General features: G+C 44.9%; 1 protein-coding gene across 4 annotated transcripts; it reads left to right on the forward strand.

Moving 5' to 3' along the window:
- The first annotated feature begins 4204 nt into the window (after positions 1-4204).
- LOC133499712 (apoptosis-inducing factor 3) lies at positions 4205-23113 on the forward strand. 4 transcript variants are annotated; one of them, XM_061818006.1, is made up of 19 exons: positions 4205-4385; positions 8116-8329; positions 9954-10063; positions 10136-10245; positions 10331-10375; positions 10445-10541; positions 13870-13982; positions 14155-14241; positions 15497-15588; positions 15670-15800; positions 16648-16763; positions 16884-16955; positions 17938-18001; positions 18250-18326; positions 19809-19926; positions 20000-20098; positions 20175-20250; positions 21299-21403; positions 22716-23113. In XM_061818006.1, the coding sequence occupies exons 1-19, from the start codon at positions 4355-4357 to the stop codon at positions 22756-22758; spliced, it is 1800 nt and encodes a 599-aa protein (XP_061673990.1). In that variant the 5' UTR covers positions 4205-4354; the 3' UTR covers positions 22759-23113. The 4 variants fall into 4 exon arrangements, with proteins under 4 accessions (XP_061673990.1, XP_061673989.1, XP_061673992.1 ...); XM_061818005.1 differs by lacking the exon at positions 4205-4385 and having other exon boundaries at positions 7929-8329; XM_061818008.1 differs by lacking the exons at positions 4205-4385; positions 8116-8329 and adding an exon at positions 8345-8630.
- The last annotated feature ends 89 nt before the right edge of the window (positions 23114-23202 follow it).

A 23202-nucleotide genomic window follows, 5' to 3' on the forward strand; every position in this document is an offset into this window, starting at 1 on the left:
GGATGCACCAAAAAAAAACCACCTGCTCGAAACGCGCCTTTAGTCTGGCATTCGCACAACCAGGCAAACTGGAACAAATTCACGGCATTTACATTCATTTCAAAGATGAGTTCATTAATAAATTGATTAATTCATTCATAAATTATCTAGCAACAATACAATATTCACTATCTACCAAAAGAAAGGGGGGAAAAATGGCGGGGACGGGTTGAAGAATCCGCGCTAAACACTAACAGAACTTATCTGCTTAAGATAAACAATGTCTGACCATTTTAGTTTGTCGGGACAGGAACAGGAACATGAGCGTTGACTAGCGCGCCGATGTTTTCAAGCTCTTATTTGAAAGGTTAAATGACTTTGCTTAACCTGCCATTCTTCTGCCTCTCGTATTAAACCCTTAATAAACAAAAAAAAAGGGGAGTGTAGCGAGAGGGCCCGTTTGCTCAACAGATGGTTCGAGCGATCGACGGATGATTCCAGCGCCTTATCTTGCACTTCATGAGCTAATAGGGAAACACTGAGTGAGGGAAACGGGCGTGGTGCGCTATTAACAAGGTGGCTAGACTGCAAAGGAGTTTTTATGATGTCAAGCTCAGACGGTTAGGACACTAACTGAGTCTTGGACCAACATAGCAAACAACTAAAGTGCATTTCAACTCTTTAAAACGAATCATTTTAACAAATTCCCCGTTTGTTCTTCGCAAATATGAGTTTTATCCATGAAGTGACTGATAAATTTCTGATTTCACTCCATGCTGAAATCTGAACCAGAAGCCCAATGACCCGTAGATTTTTTTGTTTTACGCCCTGCTCGACTTTCCCGCTTTTCTCGATCCCAGTCAGGTTATGGATCGCCCGGCCGAGCCGCTAACGCTCCCCCCCCCCCCGACATTCCTGTAAGGGGAAACGAGCGAAAGTGACAACTTCCTTTGCGAACCGGATTATTGGCATCGCTCGGGGACAAGCCCAACCGACGGCCGGCCGCTGCCATTTGCGTCATGCGTTGTGACGGACAAATCTGCTTAGCCTACTTTACTTCGGAGGAAAATATCTCGGGCTCGCCGGAACACCCGGGTGGCGTGTTCTTCATTAGAAGGAACGACAAGTGCAGAAATCCAAAACAAAGTCATTTCTACTCCAAAAGCAAGAGCTGGTTTGGGTGATTTTCACTTGTTGATGTTTGCCGACAAAAGTGTGATATTTGTCCCGACTTTTTGGTTTCTGGGTCAAGCTTCAAGGTCAAGGCCAAAAACTGCAAAAGGAGTTGGCCACAGCTAAGAGATCCAGCCAGCCACCCCCAAGCCGTACTACTCGGTATAGAGTAGAGCCTCGGTTGTCGACCACAATCCGTTCTCGAAGGGAAACCGAAAACCGATTTGTTCGAAAGCCGAATCAACCGCCGCGCGCGTTCTGTTATTTCCGTGTTTTTTCAGTGGTGTGGGAATTCACAACAAAGCGTGTCGCAAGCCCGCTTACTAATTAGCATTAGCTAAATTCTGCTTCGCCATGTTTGCTTCAGATTCCACACCACTATTTGACCTGAGTCAGTCGATCTCAGAGCTCTCCTGGGTTTGTATTCCGTAAGCATTTCTTTCATGTATTCAGGACTAAACCATTTAGTGATTGATAGACCAGGAGCAGAACTTTATTCTAAAACTGACTGGATGCCAGTGTAACAACAATAGAGTTGGAGTTTTATGTGCCGAACTCTTTGTTCTGGTCAAAATCCTAGCTGCAACATTCTAAAAGAAATGCAGCTGTTTAATGCTCTATTTGGGGACCCCAGTCAGAAGACCATTACAATAGTCAAGTCTACTGGAGATAAAAGCACGGATGAGCTTCTCCTGGTCTGCTTGACACATACAAGACTTCACTCTGGATATGTTCTTCAGATGGTAAAAGGCAGTTTTAGTAATTGATTTGATCTGATAACCCTGTTGAAGGTCAGGTCGGAATCTATCAGAACACCAAGGTTTTGGACTTGGCCATTGCTTTTTAAAGATAGCGAATCCAGGTATTTACGAACGGCAATCCTTTTTTTTCCTTATTGGCAAAAAAATTGATCTCAGTTTTGTTGTGGTTTAGTTGAAGGAAATTTTGGCTCATCCAGTTATTTATCTGCTTTAGACAGTGGCACCACACCTCAAATGAACTGTAGTCATCCAGCGAGACTGCTACGCATAACTCTGTGTCAAAACTAAAGTTCTGGAAAATTTGACCCAAGTGTAGCCTGTACAGGCTGAACAGGAGGAGTCCAAGATCTGACCCTTGAGGGACCCCATATGTCATTACCACTTGTTGAAATTCAGCACTTGTAACCATGGTTACAAAATATCTCTGTTCCTCCAGGTAGGACCTGGACCATGTAAGGACTGTTCCATTTAGTCCTACCCAAGTTTTCAATCTGTTTAGCAGTACATCGTGGTCTACCGTATCAAAAGCCGCACTGAGATCCAACAAGGCCGAAATTGACACATTTCCTGAGTCAGAATTCAATCTAAAGTTCTAGATATTTCAGAATTGATTAAAAATAACTTTCTCAACATATTTGGCTTTGAAAGGGAGATCAGAGATGGGTCTGTAGCTTGCTAACACGGAACCGTCCAGTACTCTGTTTAGGACAAAAGACATTTATCACCAGTAACTTTGCAAAGTTCAACTCTGGCGACTCAGTCTTGGAGGTAGCGAGGCCGAGGCCAGTCACGGTGGGAATCTTTCCACATCTCATCACGCAGTCCGCACACGGTCCCCCCACCCACCTCCTGTTCCTTTTTTCCAGAAGTTCAAGGACATTAAGATGTGCTCAGAATAGCAAGTAGCTACGACCAACTTCGCTAGCGGACGGCCGCGCGCTACATGACAAACGCGCGAGTTCCTAGCGGGCCGAGCCCGGCGGGGGTAGTCGCTGTATGCACGTCAGGCCCAAATAGCTGCGAGAGATGTGGCCGCAAAACAAGCGAGACTTGGAAACTCCGGGGGCCCCTCGCTTTCCCCTTCCATGTGGACTGTGACAAGAAAGTTAATCGGTGTCGAAGTGCGGTTAAAATATAACCGTTCCGCTGTGCGATATGCAAGAACAGAACGGTAAACCGTGTGAGGACTAATCTGGTCAATTAGCGGGATTGCTTCATTTTAACAAGCACAAACATGACGCAAAACAAACGTCGGTGCACTGAAAGTACAGATAAGTGCGGAAAAAATTGGGATGTTATCCTTTATTTCATAAAGGGCTGTGGGGGAGACAAATTCAGTACTTGGTCAGTACTTGAGAATACCACCGTTTTGCCATTTTTTTCCCCCCACAACTAACAAATTAGCATGCGCAAAGAAAATGGGGGAAAAAAAAACGTTTGCAGAGGTGTGAGAAAAACAAACGTTTTAACATCGACCCTGGGAATTTATTGCAGTTGAAAGGTGCAGAGACATACAGCACAAAAACTATAGGGCAGATGTCAGGTGTTTGTTTTTTAACAACATTACTTGAAAAAATTATACATTGTAATTTTTATTAGTTATATTCTAATTTTTAGGGGGTGGCACATTTTCTGAGTGTCTTACACAGTTGTTAATGTTACTACTATGACTAATAATAATAATAACCTCCAACTTCCCCCTGAAACACTTCAAAAACATACAAGTTACAGAAAATGGATGCATGAATAAATAATAATTAAACTCATCCATATGTTTGATTTCAAATGGCACATGTTGAAAAAAGAACTAAAAGAAGTACGCACTGAACTAAATGGACTTTTCTGACTGGTGATCTTAAGCTCCGCCCCCTTCGCTACACGTCCCACAAGCTTCCAAAATGGCGACTGAACCGAGCAGGTTTGAAGTCGATTCTCGACGCATATTCCAGATAATATTGAAGGTATGTTTTTTTGCCAAATGAGCCAGACTTGTCCGAGAGAATTCTACAGAGAGGTCTCAAATATGTCACGCAAGGATATGGACACAGAATTAAGATTTTGGACGGAGCAGGACGCAATGTCAGAGTTTTTCAGGCGAAAAGTTGGCGATTGATGCAAAAAAAAAAAAAAGTTTGACGCCTCACAAACTTCATATTCATGTAATTCACATTAAAAAAAAAAATCCCAACCATAAGAACTGTAATAGCAATTTGACAAAAATGTTTCGCAGACGTGTTCGGCGGCCGCGTTCGCCGTTGACGTGATGCTTTCTTGTGTTCGTGCAGATGATGCGGCGGGACTGACGTTGCACGATGTCCGTTGCGGACGCGCAGGTTCTCGCCCCTCCACTCCCGTGACGTCGCCGCATCCGAGGATCCCGAGGCCACAGGACCTGAGCCAACGTCGCCGGCCCTCATCTCTCTCCCTGCCCCGAGCCCACCATGGGAGGATGCTTCTCCAAACCCAAACCGGGTGACTCACGCCTCTTTTTTTTTTTGTTTGTTTGTCAAATCGAGCCGAGAGTTACGGATAGGAGAGTTAGTGACGGACCATTTGAACATTGAATCATTCTGGACTCAGCTAAAGGATTTTTATTGTCTTCAGAAATAATACCGGTAGTTGCGGGGTGGGGGAATTCTTGACTAAGCGGTAAAAGACCACTGATTAAAAAAAAAAAAAAGACCACATAGCGCAGACACATCAAGCAGTATGTATGTAATTGGCCACCATTTTGGTACTCCCAAAATGTGGGGAGGACATGGTTTACAGGTTGGATTATGGCGGCGTTTTTCTTCAAAGTTTGGCATGTAAAATTAAAACTGGTCGTGTGAGCTTGACATTTTTTCCGTTCTGGTACTATGAAGGATTTTTAATTCGACTTGCTAGACCAAAAAAAAAAAAAACCAAAAGGCTATGTGCAAAGAAAAGACGTAGAACACCGTGACTAGCAAGAAATGTTGCCTATTACCTAGGGCCCGATTTCCGTGACATGTTAACTTTTCCCAAAATACGCTGTAAGGCACTATCATCCTAACATAGCAAAAAAAAAACAAAGCATATTTGTCATAAAAACATTCAATTTTAAGTCAATCAGTTAGATATATTTTTGGAAATCAAGACTCGCAATTGGAAAATAAACTAGCTCAACGCATTGTTCATTAGTTGTCTTTGTGATGTCGTATTTCAGACAGAAAATTTAAACTTGTTTCCTCACATTTGAAAATCAAATTCAATTTGCAGAGTTCTGTATTATGAAATTCATCAAAAAATTTCACAGAAAATGTGTTTTTTTGCTTATCCACTGGTGAAGTTTGGGAAAATATTGACATCGCTTTTTTTGCGAAAAACCGGCGGCCTATAAAGTTGAAGCAGAGAGTGAACGAAAACAACCATAAAGAAAACTTTGTTCACGTGAATTAAGCTAAAAAAAAAAACATCTACAAACAAACTTTAACAGTGTCAAAGTAAATCTTTCCAACTTACCTGTGGAATGTTTTCTCACAGCCACGAAACTGGCGATTAACGCAGAGGTCGGCACGGTTGTTTTGGGAGTATCAAGATGGCGGATGGATGGCGACTTCGGTTTTGGTGGCCAATGAGCCACCCAGTCTTCCTTTTTTTAGATCAATGGGCTAAACCATCAAAAAGGGTTTCTGGAGTGGTTCTTCCCCCCAACAAATAGAACAAAAAAAAATCCACTACCAGGTGACTCCATGGGTGCTAAACTGCAAATATTCGGGGGTTCACTGCGTTATCAAAGATAAAGTAAGGAAGGAAAAGGTCGCCTGTCGATCGGAGGGCATTTCCAAACAATCAATTGGATCGATGGACAATTAAAACTGCCAAAATGCCATCATGCAATATTTTTGAGGACCTTTTTATCAATTGGATACTCTTTGTACGTAGTTTTGAACGTGAGCGGGGATGCGCAACAAGTCCAGGATGTAGTTTACTTACCTCTTACTCAAAGTCAGCTGGGACCGGCTCCAGCTCACCTTTGACCCTTGTGAGGAAAGGCAGTACAGAACTTGCATGTACAATCTCTTTCAATTGCCACTTTTTTCCCCCGTTAATAATTCGCCACTTTTGCACGATATACTATATTTTTATATCCCCAATTCTGTCCCATTGAAGTCATCGCACCCGTAAAAGCGCAATAATGCTGCGCTTATTCATCCTCCTTTGCTAGCGAGACAAACAACATGACCTTGAGCGGCTAACATTATAGAGGTATGATTATAGATCTTGCGGCGCTTTTTTTTTTTTTTTTAAGAACTCCTTTTGTGAACGTGCTGAACGTTTATAAAAGAAATCACTCGTTTTGAGTGGCTGTGTCGGCAGGGAGGTCTTTTTTTTTTTCCATTTCGCAGCATTTTGTTTATTTTTTTTTAATAAATGCGAGCGACCCGCCTTCACGCGGGGTTATGTTCACCCTGCTATGTCCAACCTACTCCGCTTGCAGTGCAGTGTTACACGGAGGAGGAATTTTAATGCTATTGTGGCATCTTACTCAAGAGGATTACGTATGCATGAATACAAAAACGTGACATTGTGTGCGTGTGTTTAGCCACTTCAGTGCTTGCGTCACTGCAGCTAATAATAACGACGTTGTAGCTTTCGCATTAAACATCAGGTTAATGTGTTGCATGTAGGAGGTAAAGTCATGTGGGGGAAAAAAAAAAATATATTGACAAAAACAATGCAGGAATAAACAACTTGAGTTTCCCCTCAGCAAATTCTTCAAAATACAGTCCCATTTGGAACACAAAAGACAATTCTTTAAAAAAAAATAAAAATAAAAGTTTTTTAGTGCATCAGCGTCAAGATATTGGCCGCGACCACACTCAGCAGAGCGTTTTCTTTCGCTTCCTCGCCAATTGCCCGCACTATTCCCATTTTCCATTAGTTTTAATTAAGACTTACTCAGCGGGAGAAAATTCCAGCCAGATTATAAAACCTGGACAGTCAGCACATTTTCCCACAAAAAAAAACAGATAGACTGCTGCAGTAAGAAAAAAAAACAACAAAAAAAAACATACATATATATATATATATATATATATATCCATCCATGCATTTTCTGAGCCGCTTATCCTCAAAAGGTTCGCAGGATTGCTGTTCTGCATGTTCTCCCCGTGCCTGCGTGGGTTTTCTCGGGTCACTCCGGTTTCCTCCCACACCCCAAAGACATGCAACATTAATTGGACGCTCTAAATTGCCCCTAGGTGTGATTGTGAGTGTGTTTGGCTGGCAACCAGTTCAGGGTGTACCCCACCTCTTGCCCGTTGACAGCTGGGATAGGCTGCGGCGCCCCCCGCGACCCTCGTGAGGATAAGCGGCCAAGACTAAAGACTAAAATGCTTTTAATTCCATTTGACATGAATGGGTTTACTGTACTATATATATTTTAAAAATTCTCTATATACATTATTATATATATATATATAAATGTATATTATTTATTTTAATTTGAATAATTTTTTATTTCTTGTGCAGTAAATCTATTCACGTCAAATGGAATTAAAAGCATTTTAGTGTGTACACACCTGTTGAGGAGGTAAATTGAAAATATCACCCTAATTTGTGCCGTTTTGAGTACCATGTTTATTTACTAATTTGTCTTTATTCTTTACCTGAAAGAGAAGAAAACAAATCCATTCACGGGACGATTGTACTGTTTTACTTTAATATTCATCCACCCATTTTCCAAGCCACTTATCCTCACAAGGGTCGTCATAAGTGACTATAATTGAGCGCAAGAAGTATCGCTAAATAAAGTGTTTTTAGTGCAAAACGATTCAAATGACATTCTTCAAATGATTATTGACGAATGAAGGGAAAGGAAAGGACTCGTTTTTTTTTTTTTTTTTTTCAAATATATCATTAAGGAATGAGTTATGGCAGCCAACAGAAAGAAAAGCAAAGGAAGTAGTTGGCCAGTTTTGCCCTTTAAATGAGCCCATTCACCTTTTTTCCTGCTTTCATTTGTTCCACTCGTGGAGATGTCAGACTTGATTTGTCTTTAATTTGCTTTCAGACGGGCCCCTCTTAGCCAAAAGCTGCTCCTCAAATTAGAGAAGACGGAGGGGGAAAAAAAAAAAAAAACGTGGCACAATGCGATGTTAACCAATTGCATGAAAAATGCTAAGTCAGCGCTGTTTAGTATTTCCTCCAGTTGACGACGTGCGTCTGTGTCGCGCAGTGGAAGTCAAAGTGGAACTCTCGCTCCTGGAAAAAGAAAAAGAGGCGGACGGCCTCTCGCCCAACGGCAAGGCGAGCCCCTTTGCCGACCGCAGACCCAACGGGGCCCTCGGACACAACTCGGACGACGACTCCGCCTTGCTCCGCGTTTACCACAAGTCGCGCGACTACGTGGAAGCGTCCGTCTGTCACGTCAAAGATCTGGAGAACGGACAGTGAGCAAAGGGGAATCTCACGTTGCGTGCAAAAATTTAAAAAAATGAAAACGTGATGCAGTATTGTACAAAATCTGGTCACGTGCTGCTTTTATTTGCCAGATTATCTGCCTGAATTTCAAAAGCATTTTAGGGTCATTGACCTCAGGGTGTCGGTTCTAATCTGGAAACCAAATACCGTAATTTCCGGCCTATGAACCGCGACTTTTTTCACACGCTTTCAACCCTGCTGTTTATGCGGCGATGCGGCTAATTTGTGCATTTTTTCTAACGGCCGGAAGGGTGCAATTGAGCGGAAAATGTAAGGGTGAGACAGAGTTAGCGTAGTGTTAGCGTAAGCGCGTGACGCTAGTGTGAGTGTTAGCGTGGCGGCACTAGTGTTAAACTCTCTGTGTACTGTCTTTCTTTGTATATAGCGCTAGCGTTAGTGTTAGCGCGGCGCCGCTAGCGTTAGCATTGCGGCGCTAGCATTGAAATCTGTGTACCGTCTTCGTAAATATCTCTCGTTTCAATGTCGGTTTCAATGTGGGCACTTGCGGCTTTTACACGGCTGCGGCGTATGTATGTACCAAACGGTATTTCCTTTACAAATGTACTGGGTGAGACTTATAACCGGGTGCGCATCATAGACCGGTAATTACGGTAATATGTAATCACGAGGTAGTGGCCGCAACTCACAGTTCGGTGCTGCCTCGGTTTTAAGTTTACACTGGATGCAGTCAGGGAACAGAAAACAGACAACTTCACACATTTTGTGTACAGAGGAATAACGAGATTTTAAATGAGAGCAATAATCTTTTTTTTCAAGTCCAGCATGAATACATTTCTCTTTTTGAGGAAATGACAGTCACAACACCTTTTAACGCAGCTGCAAATTGTGTTTGTACCGTCTTGTTACTTTGAAAACAAAAACAAAAACCCCAAGGAGCTTGTGGCTAGAGCACGAAACAATTTTACGCATCTTGTCACTGAGCTAAAATAATTGTACCGTAATTTCCGGCCTATAAGTCGCTTCCAACCCTACGGTTTACGCGGTGATCCGGCTAATTTGTGCATTTTTTCTAATGGCTGCAAGGGGGCACTCGAGCGGAAAAGCTAAGAGTGAGACCGGTGGAATATATGTGCCGAGGAAGTGACTTTTATAGGTTCGGCCTTGTTAGCGCTGCGCTAGCATGTTACCGCCGTGTCCCAGTGATTTTTACCAGTATGTATTTTTTTTAACCGGCCCTGTTAGCACGGCGCTCGCGTTAGCACAGTGGTGCTAACGTTAGCGTTAGCACGGCGGTGCTAGTGTTAGCATTAGCGCGGCGGTGCTCGTGTCAAACTCTGTGTACTGTCCTCCTTTGTAAATACTTAATGTTTCAATGTGGGCACTTGCGGCTTTTATACAGCTGTGGCCTATGTATGTACCAAACGGTATTTCCTTTACAAATGTACTGGGTGAGGCTTGTAACCAGGTGCGCTCTGCAGGCCGGGAATTACGGTAATGATTTTTATGGCTGGTTTGGAAAAAGAACATTTTACAGAGCACCCAAAAATCACGCGTGAGGCCGGATCTGGTCTGGAGTTTGGCACCTGCGAAGTATAACGGAAGTGAGTACTGTGTACGACGCTCGTGTTCCAGGATGCGGGAGGTTGACCTGGGAAGCGGCAGAGCGCTGCTGATTAAAGAACACGGCGAGTTCTCAGCAATGGGCCACAAATGTCCGCATTACGGCGCACCGCTCGTCAAAGGTAACGCCGCCGCTTGAAAACCTGAATTTGATTTCTCGGGCCCTGAAAAGGAAACGTGTCGTGCCCTTAAAGGCGTGCTGTCGAAAGGACACGTGCGCTGCCCGTGGCACGGCGCCTGTTTCAACACCGCGACGGGCGACATCGAGGACTTCCCCGGCCTGGACAGCCTGCCGACCTTCCAGGTGACCTTTCGCAAATGTTCATGAACGCACGCCCCGCCTTCTCGGAGCGCGTGCGGACGCGGGGCTTATCCTTTGCTCTCTACAGGTCAGAGTTGAGAAGGACAAGGTCGTCATTCGGGCAAACAAGCAGGTGAAGCCGAATATCAACAAAGCGGGAAGCGATGCGGCGAAGTGATCGAGAGCTTTCCGACTTTTGCAGGCGCTTCAGTCGCAGAAACGCTCGAAGGCCATGGCCCGATGTTCCGCAGTCATTAACTCCAACACGGGCTTCACTCATGTTTTGATTATTGGATCAGGTCAGTGACACGCATTTATATCCATCCGTCCATTATCTACCGATTTTTCGGGTCGGGTCGCGGGGGAAGTAGCTTCAGCAGGGATACCCGGACTTCCCTTTCCCCAGCCACTTTTTCCAGTTCTTCCGGAGGGATCCCGAGGCGTTCCCAAGCCATCCGAGAGACATAGTCTCTCCGACGTGTTCTGGGTTTTTCCGCTTGGACATGCCCAGAACACCTCATCGGGGAGGCTTTGGGAGGCATCCGTATCAGATGCCCCAGCCACCTCATCTGGCAACTCTCGATGCGGAGGAGCAGCAGCTCGACACTGAGCCCCTCCCTGATGACCGAGCTTCTCACCCCGATCTCTAAGGGAGACCCCGGACACCCTGGGGAGGAAACTCATTTCGGGATCTTGTTCTTTCGGTCACAATCCACAGCTCGTGCCCATAGGTGAGGGTAGGAACGTAGATCGACTGGTGAATTGAGAGCTTCGCCATTCGACTCAGCTCGTTGTTCCCCACAACGGACCGATACAAAGTCCGCATCACTGCAGACGCTGCACCGATCCGTCTGTCGATCTCCCGCTCCATTCTTCCCTCAAGAACAAGACCCCAAGATACTCTTAACTCCTCCACTTGGGACAGGATCTCATCCCCGATCCGGAGAAGGCACGCCACCCTTTTCCCGACTGAGGACCATAGTCTCGAATTTGGAGATACTGATTCTCATCCCAGCCGCTTCAAACTCGGCTGCGAATCTCTCCAGTGAGAGAGCCGGAGATCACGGCTTGATGACTGCGACAGAACCACATCATCCGCAAAGAGCAGAGATGCGGTGCTGAGGCCACCGAACCGGACACCCTCTACGCCTCGGCTGCGCCTAGAAGTTCTGTCCATAAAAGTTCCGAACAAAATCGGTGACAAAGGACAGCCTTGGCGGAGTCCAACTCTCACCGGAAATGAGTCCGACTTGTTGCCGCCAACGCGGACCAAAACTCTTGACGGCGCTTGAACAGGGACCGAACAGCTCGCATTTATACACCACTCAAGTCAGTCTAATGGCGGAAATTACAAGTGAACTCAAATTTTGAATGCACGCGTTCCACTTTGCTCAGATGCTTTTCTGTGACTCCTCCAGTCTCACTGCTGCCGATCACCGTCGGCTTTTCAGAGCATCCAGTTTGAAAAACCTCCCACTGCGACGACGACACCCAATAATCAACTTTTAGATGTCGCTGTGGTGTCACAAACTGCGTGATGGAATGTTTTCACCAATCCGGGCAATTTATTGGTCAAGCAAATGTTGCGAACTTTGCCCTTCAGTCGACCTTTCCGATGGCGATCTTAAGCTCCGCCCCCTTAGCCATGAAACAGAACATGTTTGAAGTCGATTCTCTATCGCGTATTCCAGATAATATTGGGGTATTTTTTTTTTGCCAAATGCGTCGGACTTGTCCAAGAGAGTTCTGCAGAGAGGTCTCAACTATTTCACGCAAGGATATGGACACGGGATTAAGATTTTGGACGCGGCAGGACGCATTGTCAGAGTTACAGCGAAATGTTGGTGATCGATGCAAAAATGTTGACGCCTCACAAACTTCATATTGAAATCCAGCAGGATGAAATAGTGGAATCGTACTACGCATGTAAAGCAGAGTGAGTACGTTTTACTTGGAAAGCTCACGAGAAATATCATTGTACTATTTATAAGTGAGTGAGTGTATTCATTTGACTTGGCTCGTCATGGAACCCAGTGCTCTGTCTTGAAAGTCTGATGTGACACATATAGGCAAATAGACATTTCTCTTGCATGACATGGCGCATTTACGTATCACTAACCCGACTCTTCGGCATAAAACATGACACACTTCGTTCAGCAGGTCAGTGATACGCTAACAAAGTGAAAATTTTTCTCCTGCAATGTGTAAAGTACTGATAATAATTCAATCAAACTCAGAGAAGATACTTCTCCCTCACTTACCTTCGAACATACAGCCTCGTGTTTGTTGATGTCGTCCACATCAACGTGGAGTTACGTACGCACGTGCGCTCTTCTGCGACCCTTAATCCATCGTAGACACTTCGTCAACTGTGTTTTAGGCTTTGGAAAATGAATCAATCTAGCAGGATATATTTCATCAGAATTGCACGTTCCCCAAGCCCATCTGAGGACCATTTTCTTCGTGACATTAACTTTTCCAAGCGCCTGCTACTGACAACCAGCATTGCTTGTGGGACAATATGGCGAGAGGGGCGTGTCAAGACAATGCTGCTATCTGATTGGCTATTATTGCACGAGTGATTGACAGGTGGGAAAGGTCCATTGTTCATCTTGACATTAGATTCACAACTGTTACAGATATTTGTGCGCAGAACACATTTGGAAGTTTTGTTCAAATCCCGTTCAAATGTTACGCATTTGCAAGTCATTCTGATCCCGATGTGGGCCAAAAATGTGATCTTCAATTTTGATTAAGTTATGCCGTGTTTTCCTCATGCATTCATTGTCATTGTTACCGGGTTCGCTTGAGCTGAGCTGATTATTGATTATTTTGCACAACAACACATTTTCTTCGTAACATTAACTTTTCCAAGCGCCTGCTACTGACAACCAGCATTGCTTGTGGGACAGTACAGCGAGAGGGGCGTGTCAAGCCAGTGGTTAAGACAATGCGGCTATCTGATTGGCTATTATTGTACGAGTGATTGACAGGTCGGAAAGGTCCATTCGAGAAGAGCAAGTTGTGGACAAAAAAAAAAAAAAAAAAACTATTGGATGTGTGCATTCAAAAGTTTAGAGAAGGTCAAATTAGGTTCATCAAATGAAAGGTCATTTTCAGTTCATCGTGAAATTTCAGCCGAAAGCCAAATATTTGTTATCATTTTACTCCTGAAGTATTAGAATACACTCCACGTGTACGGTCTATTCTTCATCTCTTGTCCAGGCTGGCCTTGCTTTTGGGACAAAAAAAAAAAAAAGTGTCAAAGAAAAAGAAGAAGAGGCAGAGTTAGCACTTTGCTACTCGCTGAACTGAAGCCTCAGGAGACGCGCCGATGTCTCCGTTTGACGTCAGCCGTGACGGCGGCTCAGACTCTGAAGCGCTGTGCAAACTTTGCATGCATATTTCACATTTTTGTTTGCGTTCCAAATCGTGGAACCTCGTGCGTGTTCCCGCTTAAGACCTTGCACTATTTATAAAACGTCCCATCAGATTGCTCTGACGTCACCCTTTTACTGCTCCCAGCCACTAGGGGGCATATGTTAGAAAATCATATACCTGCACTGCACCCACAGGTGCATCTCGTAACGTTACGACCTGTGCGGTGGTCTCTGGGTGTGCGTGCAGGTCCGGCTGGTCTGGTGTGCGCCGAGACGCTGAGGCAAGAGGGCTTCGCCGACCGCGTCGTCATCTGCACCATGGACCGACATCCTCCCTACGACAGGCCTAAACTGAGTAAGGTTTGTACACAGACCCCCCCCCCCACCAAAGTCACGGGTTCCACCACAGACACCTCGATAATTAATGTTCCCACACTGTTTATGTTGGACTCCATAATAACGGGAGGGTAGTTATTCCTCTTTTTTTTTTAAACTTGAGATATGTATTTAGCGCTAACGTACTCGCCCTCAGTCCCTAGACAGCACAGCGGAGCAGCTGAGGTTGCGCTCTTTGGACTTCCTGCAGGACCACGACATCGAATTGCTCACAGAAAAAGAGGTGAGAGGTGACGGGCTCGCGACCAATTTTCATTTAATTGGCCGGCATTTATGAATTATTGACCGCGAATAATGCATCCTAGTTCCGCTATCTATGACAGCAACGTATAGCGATAGGCATGACAATTAAATGCACTTCCACTAGATGGCAGTAGTTGCGGTTAACCTGTGTAGCCGCCAGTGGATGGAAGGAAATATGTGCCACCAGGATTTGAATTTTATTTATAATGTGATCACATTTTCAATATTTCAGTGGGCGGCACGGTGGAGCAGCTGGTAAAGTGTTGGCGTCACAGTTCTGAGGTCCCGAGTTCAATCCCTGCCCCGCCTGTGTGGCATTTGCATGTTCTCCCCGTGCCTGTGTGGGGTTTCTCCAAGCACTCCGGTTTCCTCCCACATCCCCAAAACGTGCAACATTAATTGAACAATCTAAATTGCCCCTAGGTCAGCCGCACTCACAATCACACCTCGGGGCAATTTGAGTTTGCATGAGTGCGGCCGTTTGTCTCCATGTGCCCTGCGATTGGCTGGCAACCAGTTCAGAGTGTACCCCGCCTCCTCCCCGTTAACAGCTGGGACAGGCTCCAGTACTCCCCGTGACCCTTGTGAGGATAAGCGGCGAAGAAAATGGATGGATGGATGGATGGATGGATGTATTTCAGTGTAACTTTTCAATGTAAAAATTCAGCCGGCTACGATTCGCTGCCTAAATTTCACCGTCTGTGCCTCCAGGCAGGGTTACTTTAGGTCAGAAGCAAACAGCTAGCCAATCCTGTTCCGCTTTTTTAGTCACATGATGTCACACCCTAAGAAAGCGGAACAGGATTGGCTGGCTGTTCGGTTCTGACCTGAATTAACCTGCCTGGTGGCACAGACGGTGAATTTTAGGCAGCGAATCGTAGCCGGCTGAATTGTTAACATTGAAATGTTGCACAGAAATTCAAATCCTGGTGGCACATATTTCCTTCCACACCGGAGTTGAAAACCGTCAGAGTTACGGTCCCACAAATCGCTTTGAAGTGCTGAAATTGTGAATTTTCCTTTTTTGTTCATAATTGCCTTTCATGATGCTTTTGCAATTCTTTGTAAATGTTGCAAGAAGAGTAAATCAAAACAAATGATCATTAAAAGAATCAAGTTTACAAGAATGTGTGATAAGCGATATGACTTTATGTGTACTTTTGCCCTTTTTCCATTCAAATCAGATGACACCTGCAGTGTTTTAAATAGTTTTTAAAGCTGAAACCCGTTTGCAGGTTGTGGCAATAGATGTGAAAATGCGCTGCGTCACCTTCGAAGAAGGCTTGAGGATGGAATACAGAAAACTCTTCATTGCCACAGGAAACAAGTTGGGGAAAAATATGTCACCCCATTTTCATTTTTATTTTTGCTTGAAATAACCAAATGCTTTCAACTGCTCATTTAAAAGACCGAAAGCGCTGAACTACAAAGGCGGGGATGTCAGGAACGTGTTCCACCTGCGGACGCCCGAGGACGCCAACAGCATCGCCAGGCTGGCCAACAACAAGAACGCCGTGATTGTGGGAACCTCTTTTGTTGGTAAAAAAAAAAAAAATATATATATATATATATATATATATATATATGCATCCATCCATTTTCTTAGCCGCTTGTCCTCACAAGGGTCGCAGGAGTGCTTTAGCCTGTCCCAGCTGTCAACGGTCAAGAGGTGAGGTACACCCTGAACTGGTCGCCAGCCAATCGCAGGGCACATCGAGACAAAGCGCCACGCTCACAATCACACCTTGGGGCAATTTAGAGTGTCCAATTAATGTTGCATGTTTTTGGGATGTGGGAGAAAACCGGAGTGCCCACCCGGAAAAAAAGCCATGCAGGCACGGGGGAGAACATGCAAACTCCACACAGGCGGGGTAAGGATTCGAACCCGGGTCCTCAGAACTGTGAGGCCAACGCTTTCCAGCTGTTCCACCGTGCCACAGCCTATATATATATATATATATGTTATGAATCCATAAATAATGTGGGGGTGGCATGGTGACGTAGCTCTAGAGCGTTCAAATCCCGGCCCCACCTGTGTGGAGTTTGCATGTTCTCCCCCGTGCCCGCGTGGCTTTTCTCCGGGCACTCCGGTTTCCTCCCACATCCCAAAAACATGCATCAATTGCAGACTCTAAATTGCCCCTAGGTGTGATTGTGAGCGCGACTGTTTGTCTCGATGTGCCCTGCGATTGGCCGGCGACCAGTCCAGGGTGTACCCCGCCACCTGTATGTCGATAGCTGGGATTGGCTCCAGCAGTCCCGCAACCCTTGTGAGGATAAGCGGCTCAGAAAATGGACGGACGGACGGATGGATGGATAATGTGCTGAATGCTGATTCATGCATATACGATGTGATTTAATTTTTGTCCATTTGTCCCGTGCGCAGGGATGGAGGTGGCCGCAGCGCTGACCGACAAGGCCCACTCCGTCTCCGTCATCGGCATCGAGTCCATCCCGTTTAAAAAGGCCCTCGGTGACAAAGTCGGGAAAGCCATCATGAAGGTGCGTCCGCACGCTCAACAGGAAACGACCTGCTATTTAAAATGCAAAAACAATCATAATAATAATAATAATAATCCTAATTCCTTTTCTTGGCCTTGTTTCTGTCGATTGGGCCTGCAGCTCTTCGAAGCGAACGGGGTGAAGTTCTACATGCTGAACGAGGTGTCGGAGATGATCGGCCATCACGGACAGGTATTCGCAAAGTGAGCGACACGGCACGATGCTCAGACCCGCACTCGCACAAACACAAAGACTGGAACTTGAAATTCTCATACAGCAGTCACGTCATTCTCACAATTATTACCTCACCCTGCCTTTTTGTTCCGAACCTTGTTAACGCCTTAAAGTTAAGTGCAATATTTATTGTTGAAAAATATTATTAAGGGCGGGGGCACGGTGGAGCAGCTTGAAAGCGTTGGCCTCACAGTTCTGAGGACCCGGGTTCGATCCCGGCCCTCCCTGTGCGGAGTTTGCATGTTCTCCCCGTGCCTGCGTGGGATTTCTCCAGGTGGGCATTCCGGTTCCCTCCCGCATCGCCAAAACATGCAACATTAATTGGACACTCTAAATTGCCCATAGGTGTGATTGTGAGTGCGGCTGTTTGACTCCATGTGCCCTGCGATTGGCTGGCGACCAGTTCAGGGTGTACCCTGCCTCCTGCCCCTTGACAGCTGGGATAAGCTCCAGCATTCCCCGCGACCCTTCTGAGGATAAGCGGCTAAGAAAATGGATGGATTATCAAGAGTGGCGGCACGGTGACACAGCTGGAAAGCGTTGGCCTCACAGTTCCGAGGTCCCGGGTTCGATCCCAGCCCTTCCTGTGTGGAGTTTGCATGTTCTCCCCCGTGCCTGCGTGGGTTTTTTCCGGGTGGGCACTCCGGTTTCCTCCCACATCCCAAAAACATGCAACATTAATTGGACACTCTAAATTGCCCCTAGGTGTGTTTGTGAGCGTGGCTGTTTGTACCCCGCCTCCTGCCCATTGACAGTTAGGATAGGCTCCCGCGACCCTTGTGAGGATAAGCGGCCAAGAAAATGGATGTTCGATGGATGGATTATTGTGTGCATTTATTACATTGTCATCAAAATCTTGCTGCCCAGTTTTGACAAATCAAGACACGACGAGAACAAAAAAGCGGCTCGTAAAAACTTTGCCTGTGTCCCATTCCCGTAGCTGAAGGAGGTCGTACTGAAGAGCGGCAAAGTCCTGAGAGCTGACGTCTGCGTTATCGGCGCAGGTGAGCAGGTCGAAATTCTGCACCTATTTCAAGAGATCAAAAAATGAATTACTAACACGAGCGGACACCGGGGTAGCCAGCGGCAGCTCGAGTCGCCGCAAACGGGCACGTTTCGGGACGCGACGTTCATCTCTTTGCGGCCCTTCGGCCGAGTACGCGCCTCATCTCGACGTGGCAAAACTAACAGGTTGAAAATGGGAAGTATTGCGCCTGCACGTGAGCGCGCTCAGCGCTCTTCTCGCCCGCAGGATGCGTCCCCGCGACCGCTTTCCTGAAACAGAGCGGCATTCACCTGGACTCAAAGGGCTTCATCACTGTCAACAAGGTATTTTTGCGACGCGTACGTCCACCTGCTACACGGCGAAGTTCTTGAAGATATTGATTTCTCTCAAGTAATTTTTTTTTTTTTTTGTGTGTGTGTGTGTGTGTGTGTGTGTCCATCTGACTTTCACTGCTATTCATGCAGCTGGAATGTTCAATTTTTCCATGAACTGGTCTGGAATTCATCCCAGAAGCATATCGGAATAATAAAAAAATAAAATAATAATAAAATTAAAGTAAGTAAGTAAGTAAACCAATGGTCTAACCACTGAGGTATGGGGGCCTCCTCCAGAAACATTTCGGAAAAATAAAAATATAATAATAATAATAAATAATGTAATCATAAAAAATAAAAGTAAGTAAACCAATGATCTATCCATTGAGTTATGGGGGCCTCCTCCAGAAACGTTTTGGGAAAAATAAAAAATAAAATAATGTAATAATAATATAACAAATAATAAAAAATAAAAGTAAGTAAACCTATGCTCTAACCACTGAGCTATGGGGGCCTTCTCTAGAAACAGATCAGAAAAATAAAATAATAATATAATATAATAACAAGGAGTAATATAATTTAAAAAAAATGAAAAAATAAAAGTAAGTAAATAGACTAATGCTCTCACCACTCAGCTGTGGGGGCCAGCTCCAGAAACAGATCGGAAAAATAAAATAATAATATAATATAATAATAATGAATAATATAATCAAAACAAGATAAAAAATAAAAGTAAGTAAATAGACCAATGCTCTCACCACTCAGCTGTGGGGGCCACCTCCAGAAACATATCGGAAAATACATAAATAAATGAATAATAATAAAAATAAACTAAGTAAGTAAACCAATGCTCCAACCACTGAGGGGGCCACCTCCAGAAACGTATCGGAAAAATAAAAAAATGAAATAATACTAAATAATATAAATAAATAAATAATATAATAATAAAAATAAAAGTAAGTAAACAAATGTTCTAACCACTGAGCTGTGGGGGTCTCTTCCAGAAACATATTGGAAAATAAATAAATAATATAATAATAATAAAAATAAACGTAAGTAAACCAATGTTCTAACCACTGATGGGGGCCACCTCCAGAAACATATCGGAAAAATAAAAAAATAATAATATATTAATAATAATAATAATAATAAATAATATAAAAGTAAGTAAGTAAACCAATCCTCTAACCACTGAGGGTATGGGGAGCCTTTTCCAGAAACATATTGGAAAAATAATTACAGCAATTTGTTTGAGCTATAGTACTGTGTACCTAGCAATTAAACACACACACACAAAAAAAAAAAAAATCTTGTGCAACATTCGATAAGAAATCTTGGCCAGTGCAGCAACATCATAAACCGCCGTGTATGAATCAGGGTTTCCTTGGCGACGACAGATCTCCCTCTGCCCGGAATGATCGCTTTTCAATGCACCGTGAATCCGATTGTGAAGTTGTTACAAATGTACAATCTGTCGCTGGCGCCTGTGAGATGATGCAGACAAACGTGGACGGCGTCTTCGCCGGGGGAGACGCGGTGACCTTTCCTTTCCCGCCGCGCAACAATAAGAAGGTCAACATTCCTCACTGGCAAATGGCTCACGTGCACGGTGAGTGTCGCCTCGATTAGTTTGGGAGTTCATCCGTCCTTGAGAGTCGGGGCTTCGTGCTCGCCGGCGACAGGAAGAGCGGCGGCTCTCGGCATGTTGGGCCGGGTCGCGGAGATGAAAACCGTGCCTTACTTCTGGTCGGCGATGTTTGGGAAGACGATGCGCTACGCGGGTAAGTTTCTTCTCCCGAAAGCCGTAAAGGGGCATTGATTGCGCTCCTTGGAAAGTGTTTTTTTTTTTTTGACAAGGATATGGCGACGGATTCGATGATGTCATCATTCAAGGCGATCTCGACGAACTGAGATTTGTCGCATTTTACACAAGGCAAGTGTGTTATTTATTTCAGTTGTGCAGCAAATCATGAACTATAGGCCTGAAAAATGATTTATGATTATTATTCCAAAGTATAATTTTTCTTTCATTTTGCTATTTTGTTTAATACCTAATCTTATGTTAATCAGGGAATCAAGGATTACTGTAATTTACGGCCTATTTTTCTCACGCTTTCAACACTGCGGTTTATGCGGCTAATTTGTGCATTTTTTTCTAACGGCCGCAAGGGGGCACTCGAGCGGAAAAGGTCAGAGTGAGACCGGTGGAATATATGTGCCGAGGAAGTGACTTTTACCAGCCCTGTTAGTGCTGTACTAACGTGTTGCTGCTTTGTTACTAGCGTGGCTCAGTGATATTTACCGGTAAGTTTTATTTTAAGCGGCCCTGTGAGTGTTAGCGCTAGCTTTAGCATGGTGCTAACGTTAGAGTGGAACTGGTGGAATATATGTGCCGAGGAAGCAACTTTTACCGGCCCTGTTAGAGCTGTACTAGCATGTTGGTGCTTTGTTACTGGTGTGTCTCAGTTATATTTACCGGTAAGTTTTATTTTAACCGGCCCTTTTAGCGTTAGTGTTAGCTTTAGCCCGGCGCTGGCATTAGCGCGGTGCCAGTGTTAGATTGGGACCGGTGGAATATATGTGTCGAGGAAGTCACTTTTACCTGTTAGCGCTGCGCTAGCGTGTTACTGCTGTATCTCAATGATTTTTGTAGTTTTTTTTTTTTTTTTTTTTAACCAACCCTGTTAGTGTGGCGTTAACGAGGCGCTAGCGTTAAACCCTTTCTGTGTACCGTCTTTCTTTGTAAATATCTCGTGTTTTAATGTGGGCACTAGCGGCTTTTACATCGCTGCGGCGTATCTATGTACCAAATGGTATTTCCTTTACAAATGTACTCGGTGAGGCTCGTAACCAGGTGCGCTCTGTTGGCCGGGAATTACGGTAAAATAATTTGATTTCATTTACCGCCGCATGTACAGTATGAGTATATTTGTATACTGCTTTGAAAGCGCTTCTTTTGACCTCCGTCGGGTCACCCGCAGGGGCGAGGAGGCGGTTGCCGTGGCCAGCATGAACTATGACCCCATCGTGTCCCGAGTGGCCGAGGTCTTAGGATCCGGAAAGAAGATTAAGAAACGAGATGTGGAGTAAGTTGCTTCGACCCGGTCGTGCCTCCGACAACGGTCTTTGCGTGCTGTTGCGGTTCTCGGGCTTTTACTTTGAAGGGAAACATGACAAATGTTGGCGAGGGCAACACAAAAAAATGGGGGACTGAAGCTGACTTATCGAAAACATTTTGAGTTCTTTCAGTCGATGGTGCGCGACTCGATGTTATTGATCGCACTGGGTGGAAAAAAATTCCAACTACAAGTATCATAAAATATTTCTCTGGATCCAATATGTGTAGTCAAGCGTCGCCTTCGGCACTGTTACATATTTTACAGGAAATTACCGGAATATATCAGTCTTCAGGTCTGGAAAAAAAACATGATCCTGACAATCATACAATAATTCGCCTGTTGGCCAAGTGTGTAAAAACGCACAAGGAATAGATGGAATTTGGAGCAAATACAATCTGCTAATTGTCGTTCAAGTTTTGCCTCCCAATGAATTTCATCCATCCATCCATTTTCTTGGCCGCTCATCCTCACAAGGGTCGCGGGGAGCGCCGCAGCCTATCCCAGCTGTCAACGCGCAGCAGGCGGGGCACACCCTGAACCGGTTGCCAGCCAATCGCAGGGCACATCAGGACAAACATCCGCACTCACAATCACACCTATGGGCAATTTAGAGCGTCCAATTCATCTTGCGTGTTTTTGGGATGTGGGAGGAAACCGGAACGCTCCGAGAGAACCCACACAGGCATGGGGAGAACATGCAAACTACGCATAGGCAGGGCCGGTGTGACATCACACAGGGATCGAACCCTGGACCTCAGAACGGTGAAAATTGGGGAAAAAAAAGTCATGCACGAACTTGGTAATGAAGTGCTGCCTTCACATATGAAAATACAATACGTACGCTTCGCAGTTCTGATATACTTTTATGAGACTCTGTGCTCAATATGTATTCAACCCCCAAGCTCCGACCTTGGTCTGGAAGGTGATGAAAACAGTTTTCATCTTGGCTCCCCCCGCAGTCGAGGGGGTTGGGCTGTCCAGTGGCTCATTTGAATGACACAGGACCGCCCACTCAAAACAGGCTGATTTCAGAAGTGTGCTCTAAATATTAAATGTTGTTTCATGTACTTTGATGCAAGCATGTTACAAATATTTCAATATTTTTTTTTTTTTTTTAATTTCATAATAATGCACTCAAAAATTGGAGGATCTTCTTGGCAAGTATGAACAAGTAACCCATTTGTTATTTTTGGAGACTTTATTACCGGACCTCTGCTGACTATCACAAGATGGCCGACACGTAACGACATTTCGTGTGTGCCTCCGCCGACTCACGCAGGACTGGAGACATTTCCTGGTTGATCGACAAGGGCGCCCAATAACTTAATTCCGGATCCAGCCGCTACCCGGTGCCGAGACCCAAGGCAGCTAACCCTCGTGAGGCGACTTTTTCACTGTTCAAGACGTGGAAACCCGCCACTGAGACGCTCGCTGACCCGAGAGCGCCGAGTCAGCAGGACTTTGGTGACCCGCGTTGTCACGTTTCAAGCAGTAGTGGATTCAGCTGCAAGATGTCATCCACATGTACATTTTGTACTTAAAACAAGCCATGCATGGGCATTGTCGGGGTTTGAACTAATAATGTTGTATATACAGTGAAGAAAATAAGTATTTGAACACCCTGCTGTATTGCAAGATCTCCCACAATCCATAAATCACAATGTATGATTTTTTTTTTTGGGTGATTTGTGTGATACAGCTGCAAATAAGTATTTGAAGACCTGAGAAAACCAATGTTAATATTTGTACAGTAGCCTTTCTTTGCG

This window comes from Syngnathoides biaculeatus, chromosome 4 (genome assembly GCF_019802595.1).
Source record: "Syngnathoides biaculeatus isolate LvHL_M chromosome 4, ASM1980259v1, whole genome shotgun sequence".
Lineage (NCBI taxonomy): Eukaryota > Metazoa > Chordata > Actinopteri > Syngnathiformes > Syngnathidae > Syngnathoides > Syngnathoides biaculeatus.